Below are 16,012 nucleotides of genomic sequence, written 5' to 3' on the forward strand. Positions count from 1 at the left end.
AGGAGTCACCAGATAAGGGGTCACACTGATGAGTGGTTGGTTAGCTTACTTGACTACGGCAGTAAATGTCACTAAGGATCCCTGGTTTTGCACAGAAGTATTAGACAGTGTTTTCCTGAATGAAGAATCCCCTGGTTGGGATGTACACAATGACTTCATATGTGACTGTGAGAGATAGCGGGACCGCCGCCGCCGCGCTGGGCAGCATGGCGGCGGCCTCCGTTTCCCAGCCGGCTGACTCCGTCGCTCATGCGGAGCAGCCGGCACACTCTGCTAGGGACACCGCCGCCGTGACTGGCGACACAGCGGCGGGTCTCGCATGGCGGCAGGCGGATTTTAGTCCGCAAACGGACGCGGACCTGGCGCCTGGCCTCTCCACCACGCAGAGGCAAATGGTCGCACGCGCGCGCGCCAAGAGGCTGGACTTTTACCTCCTACGTAGGAGGCTCAGCTGACTCACTAGTCAGCTGACCTCAGGAGGTGTCCTGATTGGTTGGGGCTCTGGGGCGGCGCTGAGTAGCTCTCTAGCTACAAATACAACTTGCCTGTCAGTAGTAAGTTGTCTGCTGTCGTGAATACACTGTTGTGTTAGCGCTCAGACCTTAGTGCAGTGCCCTGGTGTTGATACTAAGGATTTCACACCTTAGCTTAGGAATATTATTGTATATTGATCTGTGTTTTGACTCTGGCTATCCCGGACTACTCTATTTCTTGCTTATCTTGTACCTTTGCCTATCTGATCCTTGTTGCCGACCTCTGCCCGTTTACCGATTACTCTTCTGTCTTCCGCTCCTGTACTGCTGCCGTCTTTCTGTTGCCGAACCCTTGCCTGTCTGACCTTTCTTCCTTCAGTGGAACGTCTCCCACTGGAGGGTTCTCTCTGAGGCTTGCCTCTCCGAGACGCCTGCCCCAAGCAGACGATTACTGCTGGGGGTCGAGATTCCTCACTCTGCCTGGTTAGAGGATTTCACTCACGGGGTTCCCATTCAGAGGTAACCACACCTCTAAGGAATTACCGTGAGGTGGATATTTCCACACTTCTGTGATATTACTGTCTTTATTGTGTTACTTTCGTTGTCGTGCCCAGAGGTTAGCAATATATCTGTATTATCGGTGATTCTGCAGATCACCAATAATCGGGTATATATCTGCATTCTTGGTGATACTGCAGATCACCAATAATCAGATTCTCTCTGTGTGCTAACATCTATCATGACAGTGACATTATGCAGCTTGTGTTGGAGTAGAACTGATTATTATTGAAAGATACTTTTACCAGCAGGTGAGGGGTGCCTCCATGTGGGCTCCAGCTGATGTCTGTATACACCATAGGGAACAGATACAGAGGGGCAATGAGATGCAAATCATTCCAAGTTGATGCAAATTTACAGTTTGAAAATGGACCAGTCGTATCCTGCTTCATTTTCTAGCTGCAAAAATGGAATTGCAAAAAAGTTATTTATCACAGTAAATAGAATAGAATAGAAAATCTTTATTGTCATTGTAACAACCGAAATTGTACAACGAAATTCTTAAGTGCAATTTTCCAGCAAAAGCAAAGACAGCATAACATTCCATTCCTACATACATTACATTACATAAATGAGATTGATGCTGTTAATAGCCCATCTTACATTCCATGCAGAGGCACAAGACACGTCACACTGCAGGAACAATATACTCCACCCCAGAATTCCTGTATCTCACCTCCAGCCCAAACACCTGTATCCAATCATCTCCTTCTAAATTACATTTGGGGTGCAGCACTGAGTCATTGGGGTGTCTATAGCAGTGAGTGTAACACATATAACAATAACCTGTCCCCCTCTCCACCCCAGAATTCCTGTATCTCACCTCCAGCCCAAACACCTGTATCCAATCATCTCCTAATTTACATTTGGGGTGCAGCACTGAGTCATTGGGGTGTCTATAGCAGTGAGTGTAACACATATAACAATAACCTGTCCCCCTCTCCACCCCAGAATTCCTGTATCTCACCTCCAGCCCAAACACCTGTATCCAATCATCTCCTAATTTACATTTGGGGTGCAGCACTGAGGCATTGGGGTGTCTATAGCAGTGACTGTAACACATATAACAATAACCTGTCCCCCTCTCCATCCCAGAATTCCTGTATCTCACCTCCAGCCCAAACACCTGTATCCAATCATCTCCTAATTTACATTTGGGGTGCAGCACTGAGGCATTGGGGTGTCTATAGCAGTGACTGTAACACATATAACAATAACCTGTCCTCCTCTCCACCCCAGAATTCCTGTATCTCACCTCAAGCCCAAACACCTGTATCCAATCATCTCCTAATTTACATGTGGGGTGCAGCACTGAGGCATTGGGGTGTCTATAGCAGTGACTGTAACACATATAACAATAACCTGTCCTCCTCTCCACCCCAGAATTCCTGTATCTCACCTCAAGCCCAAACACCTGTATCCAATCATCTCCTAATTTACATGTGGGGTGCAGCACTGAGGCATTGGGGTGTCTATAGCAGTGATTGTAACACATAACAATAACCTGTCCCCCTCTCCACCCCAGAATTTCTGTATCACACCTCCACCCCAAACACCTGTATCCAATCATCTCCTAATTTACATTTGGCAGTCACATATTCCAGATCATCCCCGGGATTCAGATCCAAAAAAGAGAGCACAGCATACAATGCATTCTCACATAACCGAGCTTAGAATACAAGCGCTGGTATCACAATACTCTGCAGTCTCTCTAGGAAATGTAAATTCTCTGCTTAGCACACAGAAAAATAACTTATTTAATATTTCACAAGGTGGAATAGGGCAGACCAAATACATGCAAAAACAATATTTACAAAAATATAAGTAAACATGACACACACAAGGCATTTGCTTCTAAAAATGACTAAGAGTAAAACAGAAATAAAACTTTAGTTTCAAAACATCTCTTTATTCAGAAGAATAATAAAAGTAGAAATAAACAAGCATGTGCAGAGAGCACATGTAAACAGCACAGAAATAAGATGGACAAAAGCCAATCAGCAAAAAACAAGTAACAGCATTAGAGATGGCCCGAACGGTTTGCCGGCGAACTTCGGTGGTTCGCGCTCACTGAGAACCGCAAACTTTTATGGAAGTTCGGTTTGCCCTCATAGTGCATCATGAGGGTCAATTTTGACCCTCTACATCACAGTCAGCAGGCACATTGTAGCCAATCAGGTTACACTCCCTCCTGGAGCCCCACCCCTCCCTTATAAAAGGCAGGCAGTGTCAGGCATTGGACTCACTCGTGTGCCTGCAGTAATTAGAGAAGGGATAGCTGCTGCAGACTCTCATAGGGAAAGCTTAGTTAGGCTCTTGTAGGCTTGTTAGCTTTCTCCTGGCTGATTGTTATTGCTAAAAAAGCACCCCTCAACAGCTTTTATTGAGAGCTAATCTTGTTCTTGTGATCTATTTTTTTTTTTTTTTTTTTTTTTTTTAGGTGCGTGTCCAACTGACACTTGTGTTGCATAGACAGCCTTGGTAATTCCTGTGTGTGCCACTGCCATGCCCAACACATTCAGTAACTACCTATGTGCGTGACAGGTGCACATTGTAATACCCATCACTGCATATACCTACTACTTGTTGTTCACTTCAGTGCACCCACCTACCTACGTGAGCGCACGTAGTGTCACTGAGCCTGTTCGGTACCTGTGTGTGACAGGTGCACATTATAATACCCATCACTGCATATACCTACCCGACAGCCACTGTTGTTCTATCATTGAGCTACCACAGCCCAGCGACCATATGGGCTTGAAAACCGCCATGGCCTGCACTATGCTCATGGTGCGCACCGGTCCAGCACGGCCGTCACTACACAAACAGCTGTTTGCGGTGCGTTACAAAGTGAGTTTGGTCTGTCAGTGTGAAGCAGTACACTAATTACACTCCCTGATTGATGTATACACATGCAAGATGTGTTAAAGCACTTTAGGCCTGCAATTTAGCATTCAATGTGATTTCTGCCCTTAAAAGGAATGATCCGCGCAAAAAAAAAAAAAGTTCCACTTACCCGGGGCAGTCATCTGGACGCTACTGCGCAGGCGCAGTACTACTGCGTCTGCGCAGTAGCGTCCAGATGACGTTGGCTGGACCACATGACCCCTGCGGTGGAGCGCAGAAGAGGCCGACCCAGAACCCGACATGGCGAAGCGGACCGGGAGATGTAGGAGCTGCAGCGGGGGCACAGGACAGCTGCCCCGGGCTGGAGGAAGTCCCGGGTAAATGGAAGTTTTTTTTTTGCACGGATCATTCCTTTAAAACGCTGCTTTGCATTAAATCCACTCATCCATGCAAAAACTCAGATGTTAGACTGCTTGAAACATCTTTTCCATCTAGTTTTCAAAATTCGCCATCTCATTGAAGTCTATTGCGGTTCGCGAAAGTTTGCGCAAACCGAACTTTTGCGGAAGTTCGCGAACAGAAAATCGGAGGTTCGGGCCATCTCTAAACAGTATATTTCACAAGGTAATATTGAAAATTCAACTTCCACTAGTCTGAGGTGCAAGGCACTGAGGATCAGTATGTCCGGGAGGGGGGGAAGGGGAGACCTGCGTGGGGAGGAACAGTAGATCTACCTGTGATCAGAGATCAAATCCTTATAGATTAGTATAAAAACCATTGTTTAGGTCAAAAGATACGAGGAGGGTCACCCCCTACTATCTAATCAAAGTGACCAGGTTTTTAGGAAAATTTCAGATGTGTCCCCTACTTTAGCATAGATTTTTTCTGATAACATGATTGAAGTTACACATTTAATGACATTTGTGACTGATAAGACTCTAGAACGCCAATTAGAAGCAATATGTGTCTTGACCGCATTCAGGATGTGCTGTGTCAGCCTGTGCTCTGGGTATTGAAGTGATGCTGGCTTATGACTTAGTAGAATCGACCAGGAATCCTTAGCTATAGGTTTTAGGAGGGTTCCTGAGATAAGTTAGATGATTTTGGTCCAAAACCTAGATATTTTGTGGCACGACCGCCATATATGGACCAGAGAGCCCTGGCTATTGCAACCCCTAAAGCAGCGGTAAGACACAGAGCTGTCAAAGATGTGTAATGTTTGAGGGGTGAGGTAGGAACGATGAAGGAGTCGACATGGGAGCTATAAAGGCTCCCTAGAAATAAGTTTACAGCGAACCTGAACTCAGTACTTCCTCTCTGCTATAAAACACACACAACAGCATAATAACTTTTGAAGAAAATAATTTATTTGTTACAGCTGATACAAATCCTGCAATAAATCTGCAGTGTGTCTACTTCCCGCTTTCATGGAAGCAGACATATTGTTAACATCCTGTGTCTACAAATTTGCTTCTCTAGCATGGCAGAGTAGATTCCTGAGCTAACATAGCTGAGAGATCAAATTACAACTTGTGATTAGACACAGATGAGGGGGAATTAGACAGGATAAACTTTCTAAATACATACAGGGACATTTCTCTATGTTTTCCTTCTGTCCTTATATTATTGAAAGGTCTAATACTGGTCATGGAAAGACACTTGGCTGACCAGCAATCAGGGTAATCCTAAACAACCTTCTTAGGAATCAAAAATTGGGTAATGTAAGCGCTCAGCAGGTTCTCTTTATGTTAGGTTAAATTTACAGCCTGATCTGATCATCTATTTCTTCTTAACAGACACATAAATAGTGAACACGTCTTATTATTCTCTGATCCCTGAATGCAATAACATACATAAGATCAACCATATATATCTCATATACTTGTTTGTCACATGTGCTTCAGGGTAAAACAAAGGAATACTTCTCAATACTAATATTGCACAATACTGGCTCTGTCAGAAGCATGGACTTCCAAGTGCACATTGCTCATAACAAGTCCTAGTCCACAAGTCCTAATGTAGCATAAACTTTCAACTCCACGTTTCTACTGTAACTTTAAACACACTGATCCTTGGAATCCACTTTCAAAATGACAATTACGCTCACCAGATCGCAGTGCCAATTGTAACAGTTGGCATATGTCGCATTTGGCCCAGCCAGCTACAGTCCTCAGGTCTTTCAGGTTCACGGTAATCTTCCATATCCTCAGCGTCATTCCAGCCGGTTCATACAAAGAAAAGGGGAACTTTCTAGTGTAATACTTCAATACTCAGTTTACACCACCTTGTATGCCACACACTCCTTCACCATTGGTCACCCAGTGCCTTCACAGCGCTCCCCAGGCACCAATCACAAACACAAGCCCCTTACCAGATGCTATGGCTGACCCCTCACGACCAGCATTAGAGTTTGCAAAGCTGTGTACAGATCCTCAGAGTGGCGTTCTCAATTTGGCTGCACCTTTAAACTTAGACAGACACTTCCATAGTGTAATACCGTTTATTCTCAATAAAAATTGTACTCACAAACATCAGTAAAATATGCGCATATCAGTAAAAACCTCGAGGCTCAGCGTCCCTCTCCGTGGATAGGCTCCGCCCAACTAGTTTAGTCACAGATGACTCATCAGGGGCATGGCTATCCAGTGGAGGGGACGCTATTTATCTTTAAAACACTCCTTCTGCTTCCTTCGCGCTAAGGTGCCGCCCATTGACTTCCTGAACCTCATTGGAGGTTTCAATTGGCTCTCAAACATGCCACTCTAGCTAACCCTTGTTGTGTACATTCCCCTTCCCTTATGGTAGCTTCATACCCTATGCTCTCGGCTGGCGCCTCCGTAATCCTACAGAAAAAGCCGGCGCATGCGTCATATAATCCCCTATCTAAACGTGATCATATTGTATTCAAATGGCCAACCATACTTCCGTGCTCATGGTTCCCGCCCCCTTTACCTCCCATTGGCTCTACCTCATCAGCCTCCCTTACGCTCTGCTGTTCAAAGCATCACCATGGTGACTACCACTCAGATCACGCTAGCCTTAAGTGCGCAGTGGCCATATCAAAATTGTCATTACATTGGGAAAAACTATCTTCGGATAATATAACATTCAGCCACCTCCCCTTAATTCTATACCCCCACCATCATCATCCACTGAAACGGGTCCTATATCTACCATCTCCCACCATTTACATATTCTTTATGCCTTAACCCTGCAGCAATTGCTGCTAGTAAATTTAGAATATATAGTCCATGTGCCCACCTTAGCGTGAAAGATGTGCTCCTCCTTCTCACACACCAAATCATAGTCAAAATTAGTGGACCCTCATACAATCATACAGTGGTCAATTTTTTCATCCTTATTACATGTCCCCGGATCAGTGCTGGCCATCCTAAGCATATTAATCATCAGATATAAAACAATTGATGTCCAACTCGACATTCAATCCCCTGGTTTCATAGTTTTCAGTTCATAAATCCAGCGAGTTTCCATTTTCGAAATCTCCCTAACTTTGTGACATCCCCTCCAGTTGGTAGTTAGTTTTTGAATACCCTGGAAGGTAAGTAAACCAGGGTTTCTGGAATGTTTCTCATCAAAATGTTTTGATACGCTGTGGCCCTGCAGGCCTTTAGCAATATTATTAATATGTTCCCCCACTCGTGCTTTTAAAGACCTTTTTGTTCTCCCCACATACTGTAGCCCACATGGGAAACCAAGCAGATATACCACATGAGTGCTACAGCAGTGTATGAACTCCCGGATTTTATAATTTTTTCCAGTCCTCTGACTTATTATGGTTCCAGAAACCCTGGCCTACTCACCTTCCAGGGTATTCAAAAACTAACTACCAACTGGAGGGGATGTCACAAAGTTAGGGAGATTTTGAAAATGGAAACTCGCTGGATTTATGAACTGAAAACTATGAAACCAGGGGAATGAATGTCGAGTTGGACATCAATTGTTTTATATCTGATGATTAATATGCTTAGGATGGCCAGCACTGATCCGGGGACATGTAATAAGGATGAAAAAATTGACCACTGTATGATTGTATGAGGGTCCACTAATTTTGACTATGATTTGGTGTGTGAGAAGGAGGAGCACATCTTTCACGCTAAGGTGGGCATATGGACTATATATTCTAAATTTACTAGCAGCAATTGCTGCAGGGTTAAGGCATAAAGAATATGTAAATGGTGGGAGATGGTAGATATAGGACCCGTTTCAGTGGATGATGATGGTGGGGGTATAGAATTAAGGGGAGGTGGCTGAATGTTATATTATCCGAAGATAGTTTTTCCCAATGTAATGACAATTTTGATATGGCCACTGCGCACTTAAGGCTAGCGTGATCTGAGTGGTAGTCACCATGGTGATGCTTTGAACAGCAGAGCGTAAGGGAGGCTGATGAGGTAGAGCCAATGGGAGGTAAAGGGGGCGGGAACCATGAACACAGAAGTATGGTTGGCCATTTGAATACAATATGATCACGTTTAGATAGGGGATTATATGACGCATGCGCCGGCTTTTTCTGTAGGATTACGGAGGCGCCAGCCGAGAGCATAGGGTATGAAGCTACCATAAGGGAAGGGGAATGTACACAACGAGGGTTAGCTAGAGTGGCATGTTTGAGAGCCAATTGAAACCTCCAATGAGGTTCGGGAAGTCAATGGGCGGCACCTTAGCGCGAAGGAAGCAGAAGGAGTGTTTTAAAGATAAATAGCGTCCCCTCCACTGGATAGCCATGCCCCTGATGAGTCGTCTGTGACGAAACTAGTTGGACGGAGCCTATCCACGGAGAGGGAAGCTGAGCCTCGAGATTTTTACTGATATGCGCATATTTTACTGATGTTTGTGAGTACAATTTTTTACAATTTTTATTGAGAATAAACGGTATTACACTATGGAAGTGTCTGTCTAAGTTTAAAGGTGCAGCCAAATTGAGAACGCCACTCTGAGGATCTGTACACAGCTTTGCAAACACTAATGCTGGTCGTGAGGGGTCAGCCATAGCATCTGGTAAGGGGCTTGTGTTTGTGATTGGTGCCTGGGGAGCGCTGTGAAGGCACTGGGTGACCAATGGTGAAGGAGTGTGTGGCACACAAGGTGGTGTAAACTGAGTATTGAAGTATTACACTAGAAAGTTCCCCTTTTCTTTGTATGAACCGGCTGGAATGACGCTGAGGATATAGAAGATTACCGTGAACCTGAAAGACCTGAGGACTGTAGCTGGCTGGGCCAAATGCGACATATGCCAACTGTTACAATTGGCACTGCGATCTGGTGAGCGTAATTGTCATTTTGAAAGTGGATTCCAAGGATCAGTGTGTTTAAAGTTACAGTAGAAACGTGGAGTTGAAAGTTTATGCTACATTAGGACTTGTGGACTAGGACTTGTTATGAGCAATGTGCACTTGGAAGTCCATGCTTCTGACAGAGCCAGTATTGTGCAATATTAGTATTGAGAAGTATTCCTTTGTTTTACCCTGAAGCACATGTGACAAACAAGTATATGAGATATATATGGTTGATCTTATGTATGTTATTGCATTCAGGGATCAGAGAATAATAAGACGTGTTCACTATTTATGTGTCTGTTAAGAAGAAATAGATGATCAGATCAGGCTGTAAATTCAACCTAACATAAAGAGGACCTGCTGAGCGCTTACATTACCCAATTTTTGAAAATTTACAGGGTATACACAACCCCCATTGAGCATAGCGCACCAGGTTTAGACTATTATTGAGTGAATTATCAGTGAGGAGCGCACTATATATCCCTTTGTTAACTTCTTAGGAATCACCCTGACTGGGCCTCAGAGCTGACATTTTATAGAACGGAATGTACCCTCAGGCTCTGAGAGTAACCTTGTGAGGGAATAATCCTATGTCTATTCACATGTGTTAGCCATATTGGCTGTCCGAATACACTATTGATAGAGGCATTGGCTATTCACGAGTTCAGACTTGTTCCTTTTTAGCAATAGCTTAATACACAGAGTGATATTACCTGTCTGGCATCATCACTTCCAGTGAAGTTAATGGCCAGGAGCTATTCACATCCTATTATAATGCACTGGAGAGAAAGGGAAATGTAATGCAAATATCCTCCACTCAGTGGTAGTGTCTTCAGATGGAAGGCATTGTGACCTTGTTAGCTAAAGCAGATAAAAAGGAGCCTGCATGGTACCCACTAGCTAAGATGGTTACCTGGCCCTGCCTGTACCACCACAGTTGCCAATCTCCCTTTGTGAGGTCATAACAATATAGATCTTCCAGGAAACCCGATTCTCAAAAGAATCTCAAGTGCAGCATGCACACCACACCCGCATCACTAAGTCACCACCCACACTAAGCCACCGCCCACAACTGCACAACCCACACTAAACCACCGCCCACAACTGCACCACTGACACTAAGTCCCACCCACAACTGCACAACCCACACTAAACCAGCGCCCACAACTGCACCACTGACACAAAGTCCCACCCACAACTGCACCACCCACACTAAGCCACCACCCACACTAGGCCACCGTCCACAACTGCACAACCCACACTAAGCCACCACCCACAGCTGCACCACCCACACTAGGCCACCGTCAACAACTGTAAAACCCACACTAAGCCACCACCCACAACTGCACCACTGACACAAAGTCCCACCCACAACTGCACCACCCACACTAAGCCACCACCCACAGCTGCACCACCCACACTAGGCCTCCGTCCACAACTGCACAACCCACACTAAGCCACCACCCACAGCTGCACCACCCACACTAGGCCACCGTCCACAACTGCACAACCCACACTAAACCACCGTCCACAGCTGCACCACCCACACTAGGCCACCGTCCACAACTGCACAACCCACACTAAGCCACCGTCCACAACTGCACAACCCACACTAAGCCACCGTCCACAACTGCACCACCCACACTAAACCACCGTCCACAACTGCACAACCCACACTAAGCCACCACCCACAACTGTACCACCCACACTAAGCCACCACCCACAACTGTACCACCCACACTAAGCAACCACCCACAACTGTACCACCCACACTAAGCCACCACCCACAGCTGCACCACCCACACTAAGCCACCGTCCACAACTGCACAACCCACACTAAGCCACCACCCACAATTGTACCACCCACACTAAGCCACCACCCACAGCTGCACAACCCACACTAAACCACCACCCACAACTGCACAACCCATACTAAGCCACCGTCCACAACTGCACAACCCACACTAAGCAACCACCCAAAACTGCACCACCGCCCACAACTGCATCACCCACAACTGTACCACCCACACTAAGCCACCACCCACAACTGTACCACCCACACTAAGCCACCGCCCACAACTGCACAAACCACACTAAACCACCGCCCACAACTGCACCACCCACACTAAGCCACCTCCCACAACTGCACCACCCACACTAAGCCACCTCCCACAACTGCACCACCCACACTAAGCCACCTCCCACAACTGCACCACCCACACTAAGCCACTGCTCACAGGTGCTTTTGGGTCCTTTTTTATCATATTTACAACCTTCAGTCAGTATATAAGATTCCTGGTAGATTGGCTGTTGAATAAGCAGTTGCTGCTTGCTAACCGTGCAGTATAACTATGACCTGGCTGCAGTGTGGCATAATGTAGGGTAACATTAAAAAGTATATATATTTTTAGAGAAATCAGGAGATCCCTGGAAGATTCCGTTACAGTCACAGTGATCCAATCTCTCTGAATATCAGTCCTGAGTGTGTCCAGCGTACCATTGCTGGAAGATAAATTCCTCTCTTCGTATCTTATCTGCCCTCTAGGCCACTGTGGGCAGCAAGGTGGCCTAGCGGTAAGCACTCTCGCCTTGTAGCGCTGGGTCCCCAGTTCAAATCCCAGCCAGGTCAACACCTGCAAGGGACTTGTATGTTCTCCCCGTGTCTGTGCGGGTTTCTTCTGGGCACTCCAGTTTCCTCACACATCCCCAAAACATGACAATTGGCCCTAGACTATGATACATACACTACACAATACATACATACATAGACATATGACTGTGGTGAGGATTAGATTGTGAGCTCCTCTGAGGAGAGTCAGTGACATGACTAAATACTCTGTATAGCGCTGTGGACGATGTTGGCGCTATATAAATACTAATAATCTTACTGGACTAGTCAGTTTCCACATTAGCAGAACTATCTGTATGTGAAAGTCCAACTCCCCTCCTGGTGTCTGGACCTTCTGTGGCTTCATCAACACACAAGAATGTAATTGATGCTATTCCTCTATAAAATGAAGACAATGATTCCAGTCTGTATATATAACTATAATGTATTCCCCTTATTATATACACTAATAATAAGCAGCCACTGATAGGACTGTAATGCCTCTAGCAATAACATCTAGTAACATAGAACATAGAATTGGTGATCAGAATGTAAGCCAGCAATCAGCCAATCTTACCAAGCCTGTGACTCCCAGCCATGCAGCTGTACACAAAGCTCATCACAGATGCATCCGCTGCCTTATCAAGCCTGTGACTCCCAGCCATGCAGCTACACACAAAGCTCATCACAGAGGCATCCGCTACCTTACCAAGCCTGTGACTCCCAGCTATGCAGCTACACACAAAGCTCATCACAGATGCATCCGCTGCCTTATCAAGCCTGTGACTCCCAGCCATGCAGCTACACACAAAGCTCATCACAGATGCATCCGCTGCCTTACCAAGCCTGTGACTCCCAGCCATGCAGCTACACACAAAGCTCATCACAGATGCATCCGCTACCTTATCAAGCCTGTGACTCCCAGCCATGCAGCTACACACAAAGCTCATCACAGATGCATCCGCTACCTTACCAAGCCTGTGTCTCCCAGCCATGCAGCTACACACAAAGCTCATCACAGAGGCATCCGCTACATTACCAAGCTTGTGACTCCCAGCCATGCAGCTACACACAAAGCTCATCACAGAGGCATCCGCTACATTACCAAGCCTGTGACTCCCAGCCATGCAGCTACACACAAAGCTCATCACAGAGGCATCCGCTACCTTATGAAGCCTGTGACTCCCAGCCATGCAGCTACACACAAAGCTCATCACAGATGCATCCGCTACCTTATGAAGCCTGTGACTCCCAGCCATGCAGCTACACACAAAGCTCATCACAGATGCATCCGCTACCTTACCAAGCCTGTGACTCCCAGCCATGCAGCTACACACAAATCTCATCACAGATGCATCCGCTGCCTTATCAAGCCTGTGACTCCCAGCCATGCAGCTACACACAAAGCTCATCACAGATGCATCCGCTGCCTTACCAAGCCTGTGACTCCCAGCCATGCAGCTACACACAAAGCTCATCACAGATGCATCCGCTACCTTATCAAGCCTGTGACTCCCAGCCATGCAGCTACACACAAAGCTCATCACAGATGCATCCACTACCTTACCAAGCCTGTGACTCCCAGCCATGCAGCTACACACAAAGCTCATCACAGATGCATCCGCTGCCTTATCAAGCCTGTGACTCCCAGCCATGCAGCTACACACAAAGCTCATCACAGATGCATCCGCTACCTTACCAAGCCTGTGACTCCCAGCCATGCAGCTACACACAAAGCTCATCACAGATGCATCCGCTACCTTATCAAGCTGACTATTCACAGTATCTGTACAGCTTGTAGAAGGCAGGGATGGAGGAACATGTTCTCTGGAGGACAGCTAGTGGCAAACAACGATCTTCTGCCATTCACGTTAACAGGCTTTGCAATCTGCATGGGGGATAAGGGGTTAAAAAAGGCACGGGTGGGGGGACCCCAATCATTTAACTTTTTATGGCCAAATCATAGCTACATGTTCCAGTAATCCTTATACAGCAATATTGCAGCTGTACAGCGATATCTGTTGTTGCTGGTTCCATCGGGGTTTCCAGGTGTTCATTAAGCACTACATACTGACCACCTGGAAGCCCCAGCATGGCATTCACTGCTCTTTCTCTTCATTGATGTAAATTTACACTTCCTATAAATTATAGGTCATTCAACGGCATTAAAAAAAACAACAAAAACTAACATCGGTTGTTTTTGATAAAAAAAAAAATACAAATAAAAAATTCCCCGACTGTAGAAAGTGAGATCCGCACGATGTCGGTAGAAACAGTATTGCTTTATTAATCATTACACACAACAGGCTAAAATCCAGCACCACATGCTGACATGTTTCGGGCGTTACACGCCCTTAATCATAGCATAGCAAAAAATTCCCCATTGTTCTCACTATTCACTTCAACCACTTGAGGAGCCTGGGCTTACAACCCCCTTAGTGACCAGGCTATTTTATTGCAAATTAGACAACTGCAGCTTTAAGGGCTCACTGCAGGGCCGTACAACTCAGCACACAAGTGATTCCCCCCCCCCCTTTTCTGCCCACCAACAGAGCTTTCTGTTGGTGGGCTTTGATCGTTTCCAGGATGTTTGTTTTTTATAAATATGTTTTTCCTTTTTTATCAATAATTTTTACTATTTTTTTTTAACCCCGCACTTTCTCCCCCAACCAGCCAATCAGTGCGATCAGCTGTCACAGCTGAAGCCTATGACAGCAGATTGCTTCCCTGCCTCCAGAAGGGACAGCTGCTAAAGTTGGCGGCCATTGACACTTCTTTTAAAAAAAAATATTAAAAAATGAATATTGATTCCCCTCCGCTGTGCCACTGTCTTGGTTTCTGGAAACTTTGTACACCTATTTTATAGCTGCAGAGATGCCCTGAAAGTTTTAGAAGTTCACCTGGCATTAATGTCAAGGGGGCTCGCTGAGAATGTGCGGTATGCAAATTTTGGGAGTAAACATTTGCGAATCATCCACTGACGTTCTTCCATGATGTTTGTCCAGCTTTAGTGTTAGGCAGATCCTTCTGATTCAGACCATAATGCATTGCAACAGGTTGAGCCTTCTGATTCAGACCATAATGCATTGCAACAGGCAGAGCCTTCTGATTCACCCATAATGCATTGCAATAGGCTGAGCCTTCTGATTTAGACCATAATGCATTGCAACCAGCTGAGCCTTCTGAGTCAGACCATAATATATTGCAACATGCCAAGCCTTCTGATTCACCCATAATGCATTGCAACAAGCAGAGCCTTCTGATTCAGACCATAATGCATTGCAGCAGGCTGAGCCCTCTGAATCAGACCATAATGCATTGCAACAGGCCGAGCCTTCTGATTCAGACCATAATGCATTGCAACAGGCAGAGCCTTCTGATTCAGACCATAATGCATTGCACAGGCTGAGCCTTCTGATTCACCCATAATGCATTGCAACAGGCTGAGCCTTCTGATTCAGACCATAAGGCATTGCAACACGCAGAGCCTTCTGATTCAGACCATAATGCATTGCAACAGGCAGAGCCTTCTGATTCAGACCATAATGCATTGCAAAAGGCCAAGGCTTCTGATTCAGACCATAAGGCATTGCAACAGGCAGAGCATTCTGATTCAGGCCATAATGCATTGCAATAGGCTGAGCCTTCTGATTCAGACCATAATATATTACAACAGGCTGAGCTTTCTGATTCAGACCATAATGCATTGCAATAGGCAGAGCCTTCTGATTCAGACCATAATACATTGCAAGAGGCTAAGCCTTCTGATTCAGACCATAATGCATTGCAATAGGCTTGGCCTTCTGATTCAGACCCTGGGAAATGCTTCTTTTTCATACATTATTTAGATGCACAGGATTTGGTAAATGGCTTCAGATTTGAAGGCTAACTTGAAGTGAAAATAGATGATAATAAATCCAGTAACACAAAACTTTCCTGAAGTCTCACATTCTTATTTCTATTTCAGCAGGTTAAATTCTGATTGAATTGTGCACAGCAGCCATATCAGAGTGACTTTTATTCTGGGTCATTCAGCTCCCAAAAAAAAAAACCAAATAATTCACTTTTCAGCACTTGATATCAGAAGTGTTTGTTCAGTCAGAAAAAAATGCATTGGCTTTATAGACTCTTCAGGAGGGTCCTGGCGACATGTGACTGCAGATCGTGCTTCCTTTGTATGAATAAAGAACCTGGTGTATTACCCCTTGCAATGGCAGTGATGAGAGAGG

At 45.5% G+C, this 16,012-nt stretch overlaps 2 protein-coding genes across 2 annotated transcripts in view; one reads left to right on the forward strand and one right to left on the reverse strand.

Moving 5' to 3' along the window:
* LOC137535386 (zinc finger protein 585A-like) overlaps positions 1–16,012 on the forward strand; it is a 764,031-nt gene that overhangs the window by 425,040 nt on the left and 322,979 nt on the right. The gene's annotated exons all lie outside the window — the stretch shown is intronic.
* Positions 1–16,012, reverse strand: part of LOC137535849 (uncharacterized) — a 349,356-nt gene that overhangs the window by 297,335 nt on the left and 36,009 nt on the right. The window contains 1 exon segment of the mRNA XM_068257733.1: positions 7,720–7,722. Coding sequence (XP_068113834.1) covers positions 7,720–7,722 — 3 coding nt within the window.

The sequence above is a fragment of the Hyperolius riggenbachi genome, chromosome 10 (assembly GCF_040937935.1).
Source record: "Hyperolius riggenbachi isolate aHypRig1 chromosome 10, aHypRig1.pri, whole genome shotgun sequence".
In the NCBI taxonomy this organism is placed as follows: domain Eukaryota; kingdom Metazoa; phylum Chordata; class Amphibia; order Anura; family Hyperoliidae; genus Hyperolius; species Hyperolius riggenbachi.